At 39.5% G+C, this 17,967-nt stretch overlaps 1 protein-coding gene across 1 annotated transcript; it reads left to right on the top strand.

The window, feature by feature from the left end:
• Nucleotides 1-243: 243 nt before the first annotated feature.
• Nucleotides 244-616, top strand: LOC139003993 (cytochrome c-like). Its single transcript, XM_070406578.1, has one exon. The coding sequence runs from the start codon at nt 266-268 to the stop codon at nt 581-583; it is 318 nt and encodes a 105-aa protein (XP_070262679.1). The 5' UTR covers nt 244-265; the 3' UTR covers nt 584-616.
• Nucleotides 617-17,967: the final 17,351 nt, after the last annotated feature.

The raw sequence follows: 17,967 nt of genomic DNA, 5'->3' as shown, positions 1-17,967 counted from the left end.
TGGTGGTGCCTCAGAAAGTTAAACTGAGAACTACACTACCATAGGACCCAGCAATTCCACTGCTAGTTCTATATCCAAAACTATTGAAACAGGACTCAAACAGATACTTGTATACCAAAATTCACAATGTTGATGTAACGCTACTCACAATAGCCAATAGGTGGCAACAACCCAAGTGCCCATCAATAGATAAATGGAGAGAGAATGACGTCCGGCTTGTGAGTGGGCATCTCCGCATCACGCGCGACTAACGAGCGATTTAAAAATGGGTGATGTTGAGAAGGGCAAGAAGATTTTTGTTCAGAAGTGTGCCCGGTGCCATACTGTGGAAAAGGGAGGCAAGCACAAGACTGGGCCAAATCTCCATGGTCTCTTTGGGCGAAAGACAGGTCAGGCCCCTGGATTTTCTTACACGGATGCCAACAAGAACAAAGGTATCACCTGGGGTGAGGCTACACTGATGGGGTATTTGGAGAATCCCAAGAAGCACATCACTGGAACAAAAATGATCTTCGCTGGCATTAAGAAGAGTGCAGAGAGGGCAGACTTGACAGCTTATCTCAAAAAAGCTACTAATGAGTAATAGTTGGCCACTGCCTTATTTATTACAAATGTTTTGTGACTTTTTTTATGTGTACCATATTTAAATTGATCTTATACACCAGAATTCAGATCATGAATGGCTAATAGAGCATTTCTTTTGGGCAATCCTGAATTAAATGAGATTGGCTTGTGGTTAAATGAATATGGTCAGCTTTTTGAGCTCTGATGATAATTTTGGTTCAGCATGTGCTGTGACTGTCCTCCCTTCTAACAATATGGTGGGACTTGATTCCTAGTGTTCAACTTTTCACAGAGGTGGCAAGTGCCATCTCAAAACCTGTAGGAGATTGGCTTACATTTAGATTTATATGACTGGTTGTGTTAATATGTTTAAATTCTGAGGAAACCCCTTCACTGTCTCTTAGACCTGCAAGACTTGCTTGTGTTCCAGGTTGTGTTCATTAGCCTGTTAAAAGGAAGGGCTGCAGATAAGCTGGCAGTGATCATTTTATCTCTTTGGTCCAAACTATGCCAATTTAATAAAATTCTCTGTATCTAAAAAAAGAAAAAAAAGATAAATGGATAAACAATGGATACACACATGGAGTATTACTCAGCCATTAAAAGGAATGAAGTTCTGATACATGCCACAGAGAACTAAGCCAGACACAAAGTAACAAATATTATATGATTCCACTTATGTGAAGTCTCTAGAGTAGTCAAATTCATAGAGACAGAATGTAGATTAGAAGTTAGCAGGGACTGGGAGAAGGAGAGAATGGGGAGTTATTGCTTAATGGGTACCGAGTTTCTGTGAGGTGTTAAAAAAAAATGTTGGAACTAGAGGTGATGGTTGAACAACATTGTGATGCCACAATTAAAAAATATATACCACAGAGGTAAAATGCCCTTCTTATCACATCACATCAGGAGGTTTATGATATCCACATGACAACCTGGTGAGGTTAATCTTGATCACTTGGTTAAGGTAGTGTTTGCTAGCTTTCTCCATTTTATTTTTTAAAAAATATTTTTATTGATTTCAAAGAGAAAGGGAGAGGGAGAGAGAGAGATAGAAACATCAATGATGAGAGAGAATCATTGATAAGCTGCTTCCTGCATGCCCCCCACTGGGGATCCAGCCCACAACCTGGGCATGTACCCTGACTGGAAATCGAACCATGACCTCCTGGTTCATAAGTTGATGCTCAACCACTGAGCCATGCTGCCTGGCTCCATTTTAAAGTTAATATTTTCTTCTTTCTTTATTCTTTGGAAGCAGAATTACAAATCCAGCCCTTACTCAAAGTAGTGAAGAAGTGTTTAAGCACCATCTCCTATAAGGAAGAGTATATTCATACATTATTTGGAATTTTTCTGTTAAGAAGATTTGTTTCTACTCCACCATTCAGTTTATTTATTCAATCATTTATTTATATCAGTATGGATGCATGTATGTTTATTTTATACTTCGGATTATAATTTAATACTACAATATTTATTTTGTTGCTCAGATTTTGTTTCTTTGTTTCATTTTGTTCATCTTCATTTGAGAATATTTTTCCATTGAATTTTTAGAAAAAGTGGAAAGGAAGGGGGAGACACAGAGAGGAAAACTTTTTTTGCAGTTTTATAATTTAATTCATAATCATGTTAGCTACAATGGTTAACATGCTTAAGAGAGACAATATTTTCCTGGTACTGCACAAGAACAGGCATATAGATCAATGGAACAGAACAGAGACCCCAGAAATGGACCCAAGCCATTGTGCTCAATTAATATTTGACAAAGGAGGCCAGAGCATACAATGGAGTCAAGAGAGTCTCCTCAATAAATGGTGTTGGGAAATTGGGCAGATACATGCAAAAAAAATAAAACTAGACCACCAACTTACACCATACATAAGAATAAACTCAAAATGGATAAGAGACAATATTCTGAATATTTCTTAATAAGATTGGCATTTTAAATAAGGTTATTTTGGTTGAAATAAAACATATACCAACATCTTTCTAAGTTACTAATTGGGGGGGGTGGGGCGGCTGCAAACGAACTGCTTTGTATACAAATACCTTAGGGCACTTAAAGAGAATAATTTCCTCACTAGTTATCTTTGGATGGCCCTTTCTTTGGAGGCATTTATGTTTTTATCATGGCTGAGGAAGCAGCTTGGAAACAGGTGAGTTGCAGGTGCATGCTGCTCCTGAACTTGCTCAGCAGCTCTTCCAGTAACTTTTTATTTCCTCTGTTGGAAAGCTGGGGCAGCACTTCCACAGCCGGCTTAAAACTGGACCGGCAATGCTCCATTTTTGCTGAAAGATGACACACACTGCATGAGTCGACCAAGCAAGAGAGAAACATTAATGTGAGAGGGACACATTGGTTGGTTGCCTTTCATACGCCCCACCAGGGCGGGGCCGAGAATAGAGCCTGCTACCAAGATATGTGCCTATAATTGAACCCAGGACCCTTCAGTCCACGGGCCAACACTGTCCACTGACTCAAACCTGCTAGGTTTTGTTGCTCAAATCAATCCGTTTGACTATTGGGAAATTCTTTCAGGTTGATGCCTCCTTCCCTTTGAAATTTTAAACACTCCCTTTCTGCTATTTCAAGATGCCCCAGACTTATTTTATATTTTCTTTGCCCCAGCTCTAAAATCAGGCATTTCTCCAAGGATCCTTGGTTGCTTTTATTAGAGAATGCTATTTTAAAAATAAAATCTGGGCACAAGGTGTGCTCAATGCTACATAGACATCATTGTTTCTAGGCCCTCTCAGTGGACAACACTAGGTAATATATGTATGTATAATAATTTATGTATATACACATATCTACCATTGTTTCTGTCTCTTTATCTGTATATATATTAAGCTAATTGAGTTCATAATTGATGTCTCCAACTCTTTTCTAGAATCTCAGGATGCATTCTAGGCTTCCTTTCTTGCTTCCTTACCTTCTTCTCTTTCTGACAGTGAGAATTCTAACTCCCAATATTTACTATAAATTTCCTCAGTATACATGTAAAGCAGTTTCAGAATTGTTAACTCGTACCCCCATGAGAAATAAATTTACCAGCTAGAGTGCAGTGCTCATATACTAGTATAGTATGTGGACCTTTTTTGACACTTGAAGGAATTTGATTTTGTATTGGACATCAGTTGATACCAAATAATTATTGTTAATTTTATTAGGTATGATAACACCCTTTTGTTATATAAGAAAATATCCATATTTTAAAGCAATGCTTACTAAAATATGTAAATTTGTAGGGATAAATGATGTCAGGAATTTTCTTTAAAATACTTCAACAAAGAAAACAAAAGAAATGGGGGTATAAAGCAATGTGGCAAAATCTTGATAATTGTAGGCTCTGGGTAAATATTCTGGGATGTGAGTTCATTGTACATTTTCTCTGCTTTTGAGTATGTTTGAAATTCTTCATTATACAGAATGTTTTATTGCTTTAAATTATATCTACATTTTAAATATATATATTTTTATTGACTTCATAGAGGAAGGGGGAGGCAGAGAGAGATAGAAACATCAATGATAGAGAATCATTGATTGGCTGCCTCCTGCATGCCCCCTACTGGGGATCAAGCCCGCAACCCAGGCATGTGCCCTTGACCGGAATCAACCCCATACCCTTCAGTCCGCAGGCTTAGTGAAAATTAAAAGGTATCAAAGGACACACAATGAAAAATTTGTCTTCTTTTTCCTGTTTCCAGCCACCAAATTCTCATTTCCAAAGGCTATTAATAGTGCTAGTTCTTGTGTGTCTTTGCACAGATCATTTGTGTATTTACAAATATGTGCACATATATCTATGTACACACACACTTATATTCCATTGCCACACAAACACACATATGGCAGCATACTTATATATTTTGTTCTATGCCTTTAAAAACCATTTGATTTTGCCCTGGCTGGTGTGGCTCATTTGCTTGAGTGTCATCCCATGCACCGAAGGGTCACGGGTTTTATTCTTGGTCAAGGCATATGCCCAGGTTGTAGGTTTGATTCTCATTGATGTTTCTCTCCCATCCCCTCACTCTAAATAAAAAAAAAACACATTTAAAAAAATACTTAATTCTATAATTTCAGACTTACAGAAAAGTGCAAAGGTAGAATAATTCCTGCTTATTTTACACCGGATTCCCCAAATGTTAACATTTTACTACATTTGCATTGTTATTCTCAATTATTTTTTTCTGTTCCATTTGAGAATGTCTCAGACATAATGCCCCATTACTCCTGAATATCCACTGTGTATTTCCCATAAACAAGTACCTTCTCTTGCATAAACTTAGTACCATTATCAAAATAAAAAAAGTATCATTGATATGATACTATTATCTAATCTAGAAACCTTATTCAAATTTCACCAATTGTCCCACAAATGACCTTTATAGAAAGAGAGAAAACATGTTTTTCTACCCAGGATTACATGTTGCATTTAGTTATTTTAAAAAAATTAAAATACAAGTTTATAATTTGAAAGTGAAAGCCCATTACTCTTGATCTTATTCCCCAAAGACAAGAATGGTTGACTGTATTTATATAAATTTTTTCCAGAATTTTCCTTCAATCCATATACCAACAAACAACACAAATATATGTTATACACATTTAAACAAAAATGTGATATTATTCATAACTCTACAACTTTTTGTTAATATTTCTTTGTTAATTTTATACATGATTCTTTTAAAAGATGCTTTAATCATAATTAAATTATACTTAATTTATTTATACATTAATTAAATTATTAATAGATCCCATATTGATGGATGTATAGTGTTTTCAATTTTTAACTATTGCAAAAATATGCTGTAATAAACATCTTTATCCATTTTTACCTTTGAGCAGCCATGCAATTATTTCTAAAAGTAATTTTTAGACATACAAGTGTTCATTGATTGTATACATTTTATAAATATATCTTTTTTTTAAATTAAATCTTTATTGTTCAGATTATTACATTTGTTCCTCTTTTTTCCCCCCATAACTCCCCTCCTCCCAGTTCCCACCGCACCCTCCACCCTCACTCCCCACCCACTGTCCTCATCCATAGGTGCACGATTTTTGTCCAGTCTCTTCCCGCATTCCCCTCACCCTTTTCCCCGCCAAGAATAGTCAGTCCACTCCCTTTCTATGCCCCTGATTCTATTATAATCACCAGTTCATTCTGTTCATCAGATTATTCACCTGATGTTTAGATTCACTTGTTGATAGATGTGTATTTGTTTTTCATAATTTGTATCTTTACCTTTTTCTTCTTCTTCCTCTTCTTAAAGGATACCTTTCTGCATTTCATATAATACTGGTTTGGTGGTGATGAACTCTTTTAGCTTTTTCTTATCTGTGAAACTCATTATCTGACCTTCAATTCTGAATGATAACTTTGCTGGATAAAGTATTCTTGGTTGTAGGTTCTTGGTATTCATCACTTTGAATATTTCTTGCCACTCCCTTCTGGCCTGCAAAGTTTCTGTTGAGAAATCAGCTGACAGTCGTATGGGTATTCCCTTGTAGGTAATTGAGTCTCTTTCTCTTGCTGCTTTTAAGATTCTCTCTTTGTCTTTTGCTCTTGGCATTTTAATGATGATGTGTCTTGGTGTGGTCCTCTTTGGATTCCTTTTGTTTGGGGTTCTCTGCGCTTCTTGGACCTGTAAGTCCATTTCTTTCACCAGGTGGGGGAAGTTTTCTGTCATTATTTCTTCAAATAGGTTTTCAATATCTTGCTGTCTCTCATCTTCTGGCACCCCTATAATTCAGATGTTGGTACGCTTGAAGCTGTCCCAGAGGCTCCTTACACTATCTTTGTATTTTTGGATTCCTTTTTCATTTTGTTTTTCCGGTTGGGTGTTTTTTGCTTCTTCGTATTTCAAATCATTGACTTGATTCTTGCAATCCTCTAGCCTGCTGTTGGGAGTCTGTATAATATCCTTCATTTCAGTCAGTGTATGCTTAATTTCCAGTGGGTCCTTTATCATAACATCGAGGGTCTCACTACATTTATAGGCGGTCTCACCCGTCTTTTTGAGGGTCTTTCTAAATTTATTGGCGGCTTCTAGACAGTTCTTGAAAAACCTTAAAAGTGTGGTTTTGAACTCTATATCCAGTCATTTGCTTTCCTCCATTTCTGTCATTTGTGTCCTATTTCTTTGTCTCTGCATTTTTTGTGCTTCCCTGTGTTGGTAGAGTGGCTTTGTGTGCTAGGTGTCTTATAGGCCCAGTGGCTCAGCCTCCCCAATTACCTGAGGTGGACTCTCTTGATGCACCCCCTTGTGGGCTGTGTGCACAGTCCTGTTGTAGTAAAGCCTTGATTGTTGTAGGTATCACTGGGAGGAATTGACCAATTGGCTGTGAGAATCAGCTGTGTCTGCAGTGGGAGAACTTCTGTGCTGGAGACACCCCTCTGGGGCAAGACTTGCTTCAGTGGGGCTTTGGTGCTCACTGAGTCACTCTGACCACCGGGTACACTGGCTCCTGGATCTTTCAGGAGGTGCTAATGTAGCCTTTGCCTGAAGCTATTCAGCGAGCTCAGCTGTGAAGGAATGCAAGTTGCCCTGGGGCCTTGAGCCAGCTGCAAGTTTGTTAGGTAATTTTCAGATTGCAAAAGCCTCCGTGCACAGATTGGGCGGGGTGGGGTCCCAGAGGATCAATAGGGTGGAGCAAACAGCTATGGCTGATCGTCAGTCCTTCCCTAAGAGGCCCCGAGTCTCAGTGTCGGGGTAATTGCTGCAAGCACCTCTGAGAGAAAACCGCCCTCGAGATGCAAATGATGCCAGACAGTCTAGCCTCTCCCCGTATCAGTCAGGGTCCCCAGAGACTTGCCCGGAACTGGAGTTCAGAGCAGTAGGGAGTTTGAGAATCCCTCTCGATTGAAAAAGCCAACCGTGTCCTCAGCCATCAGCCCTTTCCGAGTCTGCCTCCGTACTTGTGCACTTAACTTCCACACCGCAGCTCCTCTGAGTCTCGGTATGCTTTTCTCTTTCCTTCTAGTTGTAGGATTTCCACTCAGCCAGCCTTCCTGTGATTCTGGATGATGCCCGTTCTGTCTTTTAGTTGTATTCTTGAAGTGGTTGTGCGAGGCAGCAATCTCCAGTGTTTACCTATGCCGCCATCTTGGTTTCTCTGGGCTAAATATATCTTAAATCCATCATCTTTTCATTTTTTTCATTCTTGCTTTCTTTTTGTCCTTTTTTTTTTTTTTTTTTTTAATCCTCACCCGAGGATATGTTTTTCATTGATTTTAGAGAGAAGCACTGAAGCACTGAGAGAAAATACCCAGACCAGGGATCCAATCTCTCTTTATTCCTTACTTTGAGTACTCTAATTGCTTCCTAACTGCTCCCTAACTCTACATTTGCTCAACTCCATTGCATCCTTCCCCTGCTACCAGATCCAATCACTGTTCTGTCTAAAACTGCCCAACACTTTCAAGACAATTCACTGAGCATGGTACTCAAAATCTTCATGACCTACATTTCTTTTTTGCATTTCTCAATGTTTAGTCAAAAACACCGAGCACTTCAGTCACATTGAATTTAAATCATGCTCTTTCACTTGTGTGCCTTTGTGCAAACTGTTTCCTTTGCTTGGCATATCATCCTGATTAACTTTTATTTGTCCTTCCACACTCAGCTCAGAAATCACTTTCTCCAGATGCCTACTCTGCCCTGCCCACTAAGGGCGTTCCCAAGACATCCATCCTTTGCATATCTCTATCCAGGTCTTTGTGCCACCGAGTTAGGATTGTTCACTTCTCTCTCTCTCTAACCAGATGGGAACTGTATCTTCATTTTTGGATTACAGTCCTTCCACAGTGTTTGATATGCAGTGGGTGCTCAGTAAGTATTTGATAAATGATGGAGTAATAAAAGAAATAATGGAATAGCAAAGTAACAGAGGATCTGACTTGCTTCCACACCCACGTTGGCACACTCAAACAGGAAATACATCTCAATGGGAAAAGATAAATTTCAGGATAAAATGAAGAAGATTGGTGGTTATATAAAGTTGCCAACACTGCCCTAGCCGGTTTGGCTCAATGGATAGAACATCAGCCTGCTGACTGAAGGGTCCTGGGTTCGATTCTGATCAAGGGCATATGCCCAGGTCCAAGCTCGATCCCCAGTAGGGGGCATGCAGGAGGCAGCTGATCAATGATACTCTCTCATCATTGATATTTCTATCTCTCTCTCTCTCTCCCGTCCTCTCTGCAATCAATAAAAATATTTTTTTAAAATATATTTTATTGCCGAACCGGTTTGGCTCAGTGGATAGAGCGTCGGCCTGCGGACTCAAGGGTCCCAGGTTCGATTCCAGTCAAGGGCATGTACCTTGGTTGCGGGCACATCCCCAGTAGGGGACGTGCAGGAGGCAGCTGATCGATGGATCTCTTTCATCAATGTTTCTAACTCTCTATCCCTCTCCCTTCCTCTCTGTAAAAAATCAATAAAATATATTTTAAAAATAAATAAATAAAGTTGCCAACACTAAGTACTATAGGAAAAGGATCCATCTGGCAATTAAATAATTCATTCAACAGACATTTTCTGGAAAAAAAAAGTCACAGATCAAGCACTATTGTAGCAGGAAGAAGAAAAAGTCTTGGCTCTCGTGGCTGTATTGGGGCAATTTTATCTGAGCTCCTACTATATCCAGCCACAGAGTTAAGTGGGAATAAGGGTGAGGTACAAAGACATAAGAAATATCTGTCCCTCCAGAAAACCTGTGACCTAATAGGGAATTCAAATGTATAACACAATTTCACACACTACAAAGCAGAACATGTGCTCATTTCAGAAACATTAATTCACCTAGTCAATAAATAGTATTGAGCTGCTATATTATGTAGCAACTGTACATGGTAACCAATATGGCTATTGCCTCCAACGCACTTGAGTATAGGAGAAAAAATACACTTCTTTAAAAATCTCACAAATAAATATATAACCATTAATTACATTAAGTACTGTCATATAAGACAAAAAGACCAGGTGCTATGAGAGCATATAACTTGGGAAGGCTTCCCTGAGGAAGCATGAAATGCTGTGAGAACACAGAGAAAAGAGACCAGGTTAATCTAGGCAGGTTTCCTAGAGGAATGGGTATTTGAATGAGCCTTAAACAATGCAGAGGTGAAAGGGAGGGACATTCCAGACAGAGGAAGAGCATCAGTAAAAGGAAAGTCCAGCGTGGTCCAGTGTGACTGAATGAGACATCAAGAGGAATGGTGAGGAAAAGATGTTATGGGTGAAAGCAGAGAGATGGATTAAAGCCTCTATGCATGAGTGTAGACTTTATTTTCTAAACTGGTTTCCCAAAGCAATATGCAGATCCACTGAATGAATTAGAAATTTTGTGGGTAAAACGAAGATCGGCCATTACTTGAAGTTGCCACCAGAGGGTACCATAGGGGAAGATCAACCTGCGAAATTACTAAGCACTTCCCCTGTGCCAAGTAGATATTTTAAAAGTTCCTCAGGTCGTTGTGATTCTCACTCAGCCAGCCTTAGGGACCACTGCTCTATACAATGGAGAACCATCTGAGGCCTTTGAGTAGGATAGAAACATGACCAACCCCATATTTTATTTTATTTATTTTCTTTTTTGTTAATCCTCACTCGAGTATATTTTTCCATTGATTTTTAGGGAGAGTGGAAGAGAGAAGGAAAGACATAGAGAAACATCGATGTGAGAGAAACACATTGATTGATTACCTCCTGTATGAGCCCCAACCAGGGCCTGGGCCAGCGAAGAGCCTGCAACCAAGGTACATGCCCTTGACCAGGATCGAACCTGTGTCCTTTTGGTCCGCAGTCTGATGCTCTATCCACTGAGCCAAACTGGGTAGGGAAATCCCATGTTTTATAAAACATAACTCTGAGGACAGAATGAAGAGATGGAAGGTCACATACAGACAGGGAGATTAGTTGGTAGTCTATTGCAATAGGAGAGATATGGGTAGTTCTAGAATAGGGTAGCAGTTATGGGATAAGACAGCTGTGAGACAATTTTCAGAACAGAACTCACAGGACTTGGTGACCTATGGATATGGGGCTACAAAGGGAAAGGGAGGAAAAATGGTGAAGTTCTCAGGCCTGGGTGGCTAATAGCATGGCTTGGAATGGGGAACAGAGGAAAAAGAACAACTTTTTCTGGAGAACTGAGAGGGATTTGGTTTAGAACCCAATGACTGGTATGACCTAATGGGGCTAATACCAGGACTCAGAGCTTGGTTCTGTATTGTTCTTATTTTAAGCATCCTTTCTGTATATAAATTGTAATTTCTTCTTCTTGCATCATCTCTGTTTGTTATTGTCTATGGCTTTCATGTTGGAGTTCTCCTCAAAGGTCCAGGGGTCATTTGTTGGGCAGTCCAGGTAACTAAGCTGAATCTGGACTTTAGGAGGAGAGAGAGGCAGAGACAAAGACTGATTTATTGTGACAATTGGGTCATCAATTATGGAGGCTGAGAAGTCCTGCAATCTGCCATTTGCAAGCTAAAGACTCAGGGAAGCTGGTGGTACAATTCAGTCCCAGTCTAAAGGCCTGAGAACCAGGGGAACCAATAGTTTAAATCCTAACCCAAGGGCTAGAGAAGAGAAGCTGAGATGTCCCAACTCAAGCAGGCATACAGGAAGCAAAAAATTGCTTATTCCTTCTTCCTCTGCCTTTTGTCCCACTCAGGCTCTCAACAGATTGGATGATGCCCACTTACAATGGGGAAGGCAATTGAGTTCACCAAATCAAATGCTAACTCATCCAGAAACAACTTCACAGACACACCCAGAAATAATGTTGAATCAGGGCATCTTGTGGCCAGTCAAGTTGACACATAAAATTAATCACCAAGCTCTGAGGCCTTGAGGTCCTTGAAAGCAGACAGACTTGGTTCACCATTATATTCCCAGTATCTAGCACAGCAAACAATTGGTCAATATTAGCTGAATATGTTAATAAAGTTAACTGAGCACACCCAGTTATACATAATCCAATTTCTATTAGAATTTCTCTGTTAATCTAATAAATTGTGTGGTATTGGGAATTTCCTTAAAGACTACATTCTCTTACTGTGGGTTTTATTTTTTAATACATTTTTATTGATTTTCAGAGAGGGAGAGATAGAAACATCAATGATGAAAGAGAATCACTGATCAGCTGCCTCCTGCATGCCTCACACTGGAGATCGAGCCCCCACAATCTGGGTATATGCCCTGACTAGGAATCAAACTGTGACCTCCTGGTTCATAGGTTGACGCCCAATGACTGAGCCACGCTGGCTGGGCTTACTATGGGTTTTAGACTCTACTAGAGGCCCGGTGCATGGATTCATGTACAGGCGGGGTCCCTCAGCCTGGCCTGCGGGGATCAGGCTGAAACCAGCTCTCCAGTGTCCCCCGAGAGGTCCTGGATTGCAAGAGGGCACAGGCCAGGCCAAGGGACACCACTGGTGCATGATCAGGGTTGGGGAGGAACCTCAGGAGGGCTCCAGGGCATGTCCGGCCCTCTCGCCCAGTCCTGATTGGCTGGACCCCAGCAGCAAGCTAACCTGCCCATCAGAGTGTCTGCCCCTGGTGGTCAGTGCACATCATAGTGACCAGTCAAATGGTTGAATGAATGGTTGGACACTTAGCATATTAGGCTTTTATTATATTGGATTTCAGTGAGCTCTATACTACAGCCTGGCAAAAGTTTCAAGTGATTGGGTCCACACATTTTCACCTAATTAGACTTTTGTATTTCCTTCCCAACTTAGCTACATATTTCTGGTATAGAAGATACCAGTTAATAATGATTTGATGAGAAAGAGGTAAGAAGAAATAAATACGTCTTTATTAAAAATTGGCCTTAAGAAGACAAAGGCATAGCTTTCACCAAATTAGTCACTCTAGTTTTCAGCATTCCTATAATTAAGACATTCTTGGACACAAGGCCTGGAAGGAGATATTCTTTGTAAAATCCTCCTTTGAAATTCAGAGTCTAGATTTTCAATAATTGGCAGTAAATGGTTAAAATTTATCTTGAAAATATCGCTTTACTTTTCTAACTAATTCAATACTCAATAATTATTGACTAAATATGTATTTATTAAATTCCTTACATATGCCAAGCCCTGATCTAAGCACTAAGGGGATAACAGTGAAGAAACAAGCCAAGGTTTTGTTTGTTTGTTTGTATGGAAAATTTTAATACATAACAAAACTAGATGCCCTAACCGATTTGGCACAGTGGATAGAGCGTTGGCCTACAGACTGAAAGGTCCCAGGTTTGATTCCGGTCAAGGGCATGTACCTTGGTTGCGGGCACATCCCCAGTAGGGGGTGTGCAAGAGGCAGCTGATCAATGTTTCTCTCTCATCGATGTTCCTAACTCTCCCTCTCCCTTCCTCTCTGTAAAAAATCAATAAAAAACTAAAAAAAACCCCACAAAAAAATAGAGAAGGTAGTATAAGGGACTTCTATCACCATCCAGTTTATTTATTTATTTAAAATATATTTTTATTGATTTCAGAGAGGAAGGGAGAGGGAAAGAGAGATAGAAACATCAATGATGAGAGAGAACCACCGAACAGCTGCCTCCTGCATACCCCCCACTGGGGACCGAGCCTGTAACCTGGGCATGTGCCCTTGACTGGAATCGAACCCGGGACCCTTCAGTCCACAGGCCAACGCTCTATCCACTGAGCCAAACTTGCTAGGGTTTCACCATCCAGTTTAAACATTATCAACTCATAGTTGGTATTCTTTCATTAATAATCTATTTCTCCATCCCTCTTCCTATATTATTTTGAAGTAAATCCAAGATATATTATTTCATCCATAAATATATTGGCAAATATCTCTAAAATATAAGTACTCTTTAACCATAGCCATAATATCATTACACCACCTTAAAAACACAACAACAAAAAGTCAAATAATCTGGAGCTTACATGCTGATAGGAGAAACAAGTAAGAAACATGTAAACAAACAAATAATATTAGGTAATGATGATAAAAAAAAAAAACAACAAAGTCCAGTTGATGAAACAGAGATTGATTTTCTATTGGGTGGTCAAATAAATTCTCTGAGTAGAGATATTTGCTGAGGGACATGTATAAAATGAGAGAGGCCCTAGCTGGTTTGGCTCAGTGAATAGAGCATCCACCTGCAGACTAAAAGGTCTGGTTTATATTGCCCTCAAGGGCACATGCCCAGGTTGCAGGCTCAATCCCCAGTAGGGGGCATGCAGGAGGCAGCCAATCAATGATTCTCTCTCATCACTGATGTTTCTATCTCTCTCTCCCTCTCCCTCTCCCTTCCTCTCTGAAATCAATAAAAATATATTTAAAAAAATAAAAAATATAATGAGAGAGAAGTCCAGCTGGCATGGCTCAGTGGATAGAGCATCGGCCTGCAGACTCAAGGGTCCCAGGTTCGATTCCAGTCAAGGGCATGTACCTTGGTTGCGGGCACATCACCAGTGGGAGTGTGCAGGAGGTAGCTGATCGATGTTTCTCTCTCATCGATGTTTCTAACTCTCTGACCCTCTCCTTTCCTCTCTGTAAAAAATCAATAAAGTATATTTTTAAAAAAGGGAATTAATTAGCAGAGATATTTAAAAAATAAAATAAAAGCAGCTGTGCTTTCTCAATATGTATTGCATTGTCAGAAGCATCAGCATATTATTTTTGAGCTATAAATAAGGTTTTTCATTTTGCGCTTTCTACTATAAGTTTTTGAAATTAAATAAATAAATAAATAAATAGATAGATAGATATGAGCCCTTCTTTAGACTTCCAATGGGCAGATGGAAGGGTAAGTCACATTGTGTCATGATGCTCAATATTTTCATTAGATAGATAGATAGATAGATAGAAGCCCTCATCTTTTAAAAAAAATGTTTTTATTGATTTAGAAAGAGGGAGAGGGAAGGAGGGAGGGATAGAAACATCAATGATGACAGAGAATCATTGATCAGCTGCCTCCTGCACGTCCCCTACTGGGGATGGAGCCCAACCCAAGTATGTGCCCTGACCAAGAATGGAATCGTGACCTCTGGGTTCATGGGTCAATGCTCAACCACTGAGCAACACCGGCCAGCTGGGTTGAGCACTTATCTTTGAGAGAGAGTAATCCTCAGTGAAAACCAATTAAGCCCTGGCTGGTTTGGCTCAGTGATTGGAGCATCAGCCCTCGGACTAAAGGGTCTTGGGTTCAATTCCAAGTCAAGGGCATGTACCTGGGTTGCAGGTTCAATCCCCAGCCCCCTCAGGGCGTGTGCAGGAGGCAACCAATTGATGTGTGTCTCACATCAATGTTTCTCTCTCTCCTGCTCCCTCCCTTTCACTGTCTCTAAAAAACAATGGGAAAAATATCCTGGAGTGAGGATTAAAAAGGAAGAAAGGAAGAGAGAGAGAGAGAGAGAGAGAGAGAGAGAGAGAAAGAAAGGAATGAAGGAAAGAAAACCAATTAAGACATGGAAGTTTCCATATTCGAACACTCAGAACTGGAGTCACCTAAATCCTTAGAATACCAAGGCCCCGTGACAGATTGGGCCCAGCCAAGGAGTTAAGGATGTGCAGCCTGCCTCGGAGAATGCATCTTTATTTCTTTCCCACTAGTGCTGGGAATCCAGCCAAGGGCAGCAAACAGAAGAGTAATTTGCTGGAATTTTTATTTCTAGTGTAAGAGCAAGGATTCATCATTATCTCCAGAAGAGCACGAATTAAATAACCATCATAACAAAACAGGGTCACTTCATCTAGATTCTCAGGACTGCATAAACCCTAGAAGATGCAACGTCCTTTGCCCTTAGAAATGTGTCTGACAGGCAGACAGAGCACACACTAAAAAAGGATTATTAACTGATTGCATTGCCACATTTTCTCTTCTTTTCTTTCTTTCTGATCTGTACTGGCATTTTCTTTTTCTATTTCCTCCCTCTTTGCTCACTAATTTTCATCTGCTTTCCATTTTTAATGAAATAAAGGCTCCTAGAACTACTAGTTCAGGAAGCCACTGTCTGACCATAGGCAGTGGTCACTGGACTCCAGGAAGAAAGCTGGCTTTAACTGAAATCAGGGTTTCCTTCTGACTTTGGGCATGTAGATGCAAGAAGAGAGTGGAGTGGGAGCATGGACTGTGAGTTTCCTCCAGGAAGAGATTTGGATCCTCCTTTAGTGACCTCAGACTTCACAGCTCTGTTACAAAGAATAAGAATAGGATGATTATCTATTGGGTCCAGGAAAAATAACATTAAGAATGGAGTGAATGAGCTTTGTGCTCTATTTCTTTGGATTAACAGATATTTCTTACCTGTTATTTCAAAAAGGGAATATTTTGGAACATGACAGTGTTTCTGTTTAACTGTTATGCAAGTAGCATGTCCCCATGCCATGTTCCTCTTTGCACAGCAGGTGTCAGCCTCACACAGCCTTTCTCTTCGTAAATCCATATTCATAAGAAAAATGGCCCTCTTACTTACCCTTTCCTTGGTTAAAAGAATCAATTTGTTTCCTTTTTAAGCCTGCAAAAACAACAGGAAACAGTCACCCAGGTATTGGAAACAGAGTCGTGCTAAAGTACTTGAAAAATGGCCAAACCAAGGACCATGTGAAGGGGTGACAAATGTTGAGGTGGGAGAGTGGGGAGGGCAGATTAAGTCTTGTGGGTCACACTAAACAGATGTTAAGTGTTGGATTCAAGTTGGGTCTCTAAAAGACACAGTTATGACACCAACTTGAGAAGCGGTGGACGTGGCCCTCTCAAAGGGTCTTTTCTTTCCTCCAGGCAAAGGAAGTTGAGGCATCAGCAAGCAGCTATAGTGTCCTGGGAAAAGTTCTCAATGTAAACCACTGATATCCACCTTGTCCACTAATAGGTTAAGTGTCTTGTTTTTTACCTCAGGAAAGACACTTCTCTGAGCCTTGGCTTTCTCATTTTTATGATAGAAAAAAATAACCGCCTTGTCTACCCAAAGTATTCAATGAGGAGGAAAAAAATTGAGATGTTGTACATAAAACAGTTTGTAGACAGTAAAGCACTATTTAAATGTAGACTGTAGAATAAAATACATAAAGGCAAATGTAGAATAGAGTTATGAATAAAAAAAAGAATCCAGTGCTCAAAATTTAAGAAACTTCAATGAATCATTTCTATAGATTTTTCTCAATATACTACACCCAGGTTTTTTTTCTCTCCTGTGTTCAATGTTAGTCATGTGGAATTGTAACACACTTAGGGTTTATTTCACAAAAACTTCCCAACCTGGAAAGAGAACCATATAATAAGGTCCTGTCGAAGGAGGGGGAGAGAGTCCTTTCCTAGCATTTACATTGTACCATTAATAGACAGATATAAGCTACTTGCAAGCTCCAGGTGCTAAACAAATAGACATATTAATCTTCAACCACCTTTCCTGTCCAATTTAGTGTGCTTAGTACCACTATGTCCCAAGAATGTATTTGATTCCATAACCTCGCCCCTTCTTTAGCCTCTTAGTTCATAAATTGAGATGGCTAAAGCTTACCGTGTTGTGGACAGTTTGCACTGGTTTGGGCCAGACACACAAAATTCATTGCATTTATGTTTTATCTCATACTAAATTTACATAATTTAAATTAGAAATGCAAACATTACTGGAAGAACTTATGTTTGAAAAGCAGAAAGATTATTTTATATCTTGATGTTGAAATTTGATCAGAAGTTTTCAAATAAGATTGTTTAAGAATAAATCCATTAATTTTTCCCTCTATGCTTTCTAATATCAGGAAAGACCAGACGGATTCAAAATTTTTATTTTCCCATGACTCATCCCCACCCGTGGAGTTTTGTGCTATATATTCCCTGCCTTGTCTGTTCTTTTTGTTAAAAATTCTCATCATCACCCCCTACTTTTTTTTTTTGCTGAGGCTTTCAATTTGCAATATCTTAAACGGGCAGAGAAGTAGAAGGGGTTGAACTCTCAACCTTTGAAATCTTTTAATTCTTGCTGAGTAGTCAAGGAGCAAAGTAGAAAAGACTGCTGATTGAACTTTACCCCATTTGGAAAAGCCTTTGCTACTATAGCTCAAGCATCCATGTTTTAAAGAAGTATTTGTTTTCCTAAAAAGTAAAAAATATTTTGGAACATATTCCAAAAAAGTGAGGCCAAATTTCTATACTTAGTGGTTAGCTTGGGGAACTTTTTAGACCTGCTTTAAAATCAAGTACTTTTGCATAATGTATTTAATAGACGAGAAATAATTTTATTTTAGATTTATTGTGTTGTCTGTTGTATTGCTTCTTGCTGTTTTTTCAAAGTACTTTACACTTATAAATAGACATCATTGCTCTCACTCTTAAGGCAGCAATTTCTGGGTGAAATTATTCAGGGAAGCCAAGACACAATCTTAATATGGTCATAAATTAGTCATCCCTTA

This window comes from Myotis yumanensis, unplaced genomic scaffold, assembly GCF_028538775.1.
Source record: "Myotis yumanensis isolate MYYU_CA2020_CCGP unplaced genomic scaffold, mMyoYum1.0.hap1 SCAF_1, whole genome shotgun sequence".
Classification (NCBI taxonomy): Eukaryota; Metazoa; Chordata; class Mammalia; order Chiroptera; family Vespertilionidae; genus Myotis; species Myotis yumanensis.
Note: the sequence above shows the minus strand (reverse complement) of the source record. Positions and strands in the feature narration are given on the sequence as shown.

Excerpts from the sequence above, each read along its gene's own strand:
- LOC139003993 (XM_070406578.1), top strand. The coding sequence starts at position 266 with ATGGGTGATGTTGAGAAGGGCAAGAAGATTTTTGTTCAGAAGTGTGCC.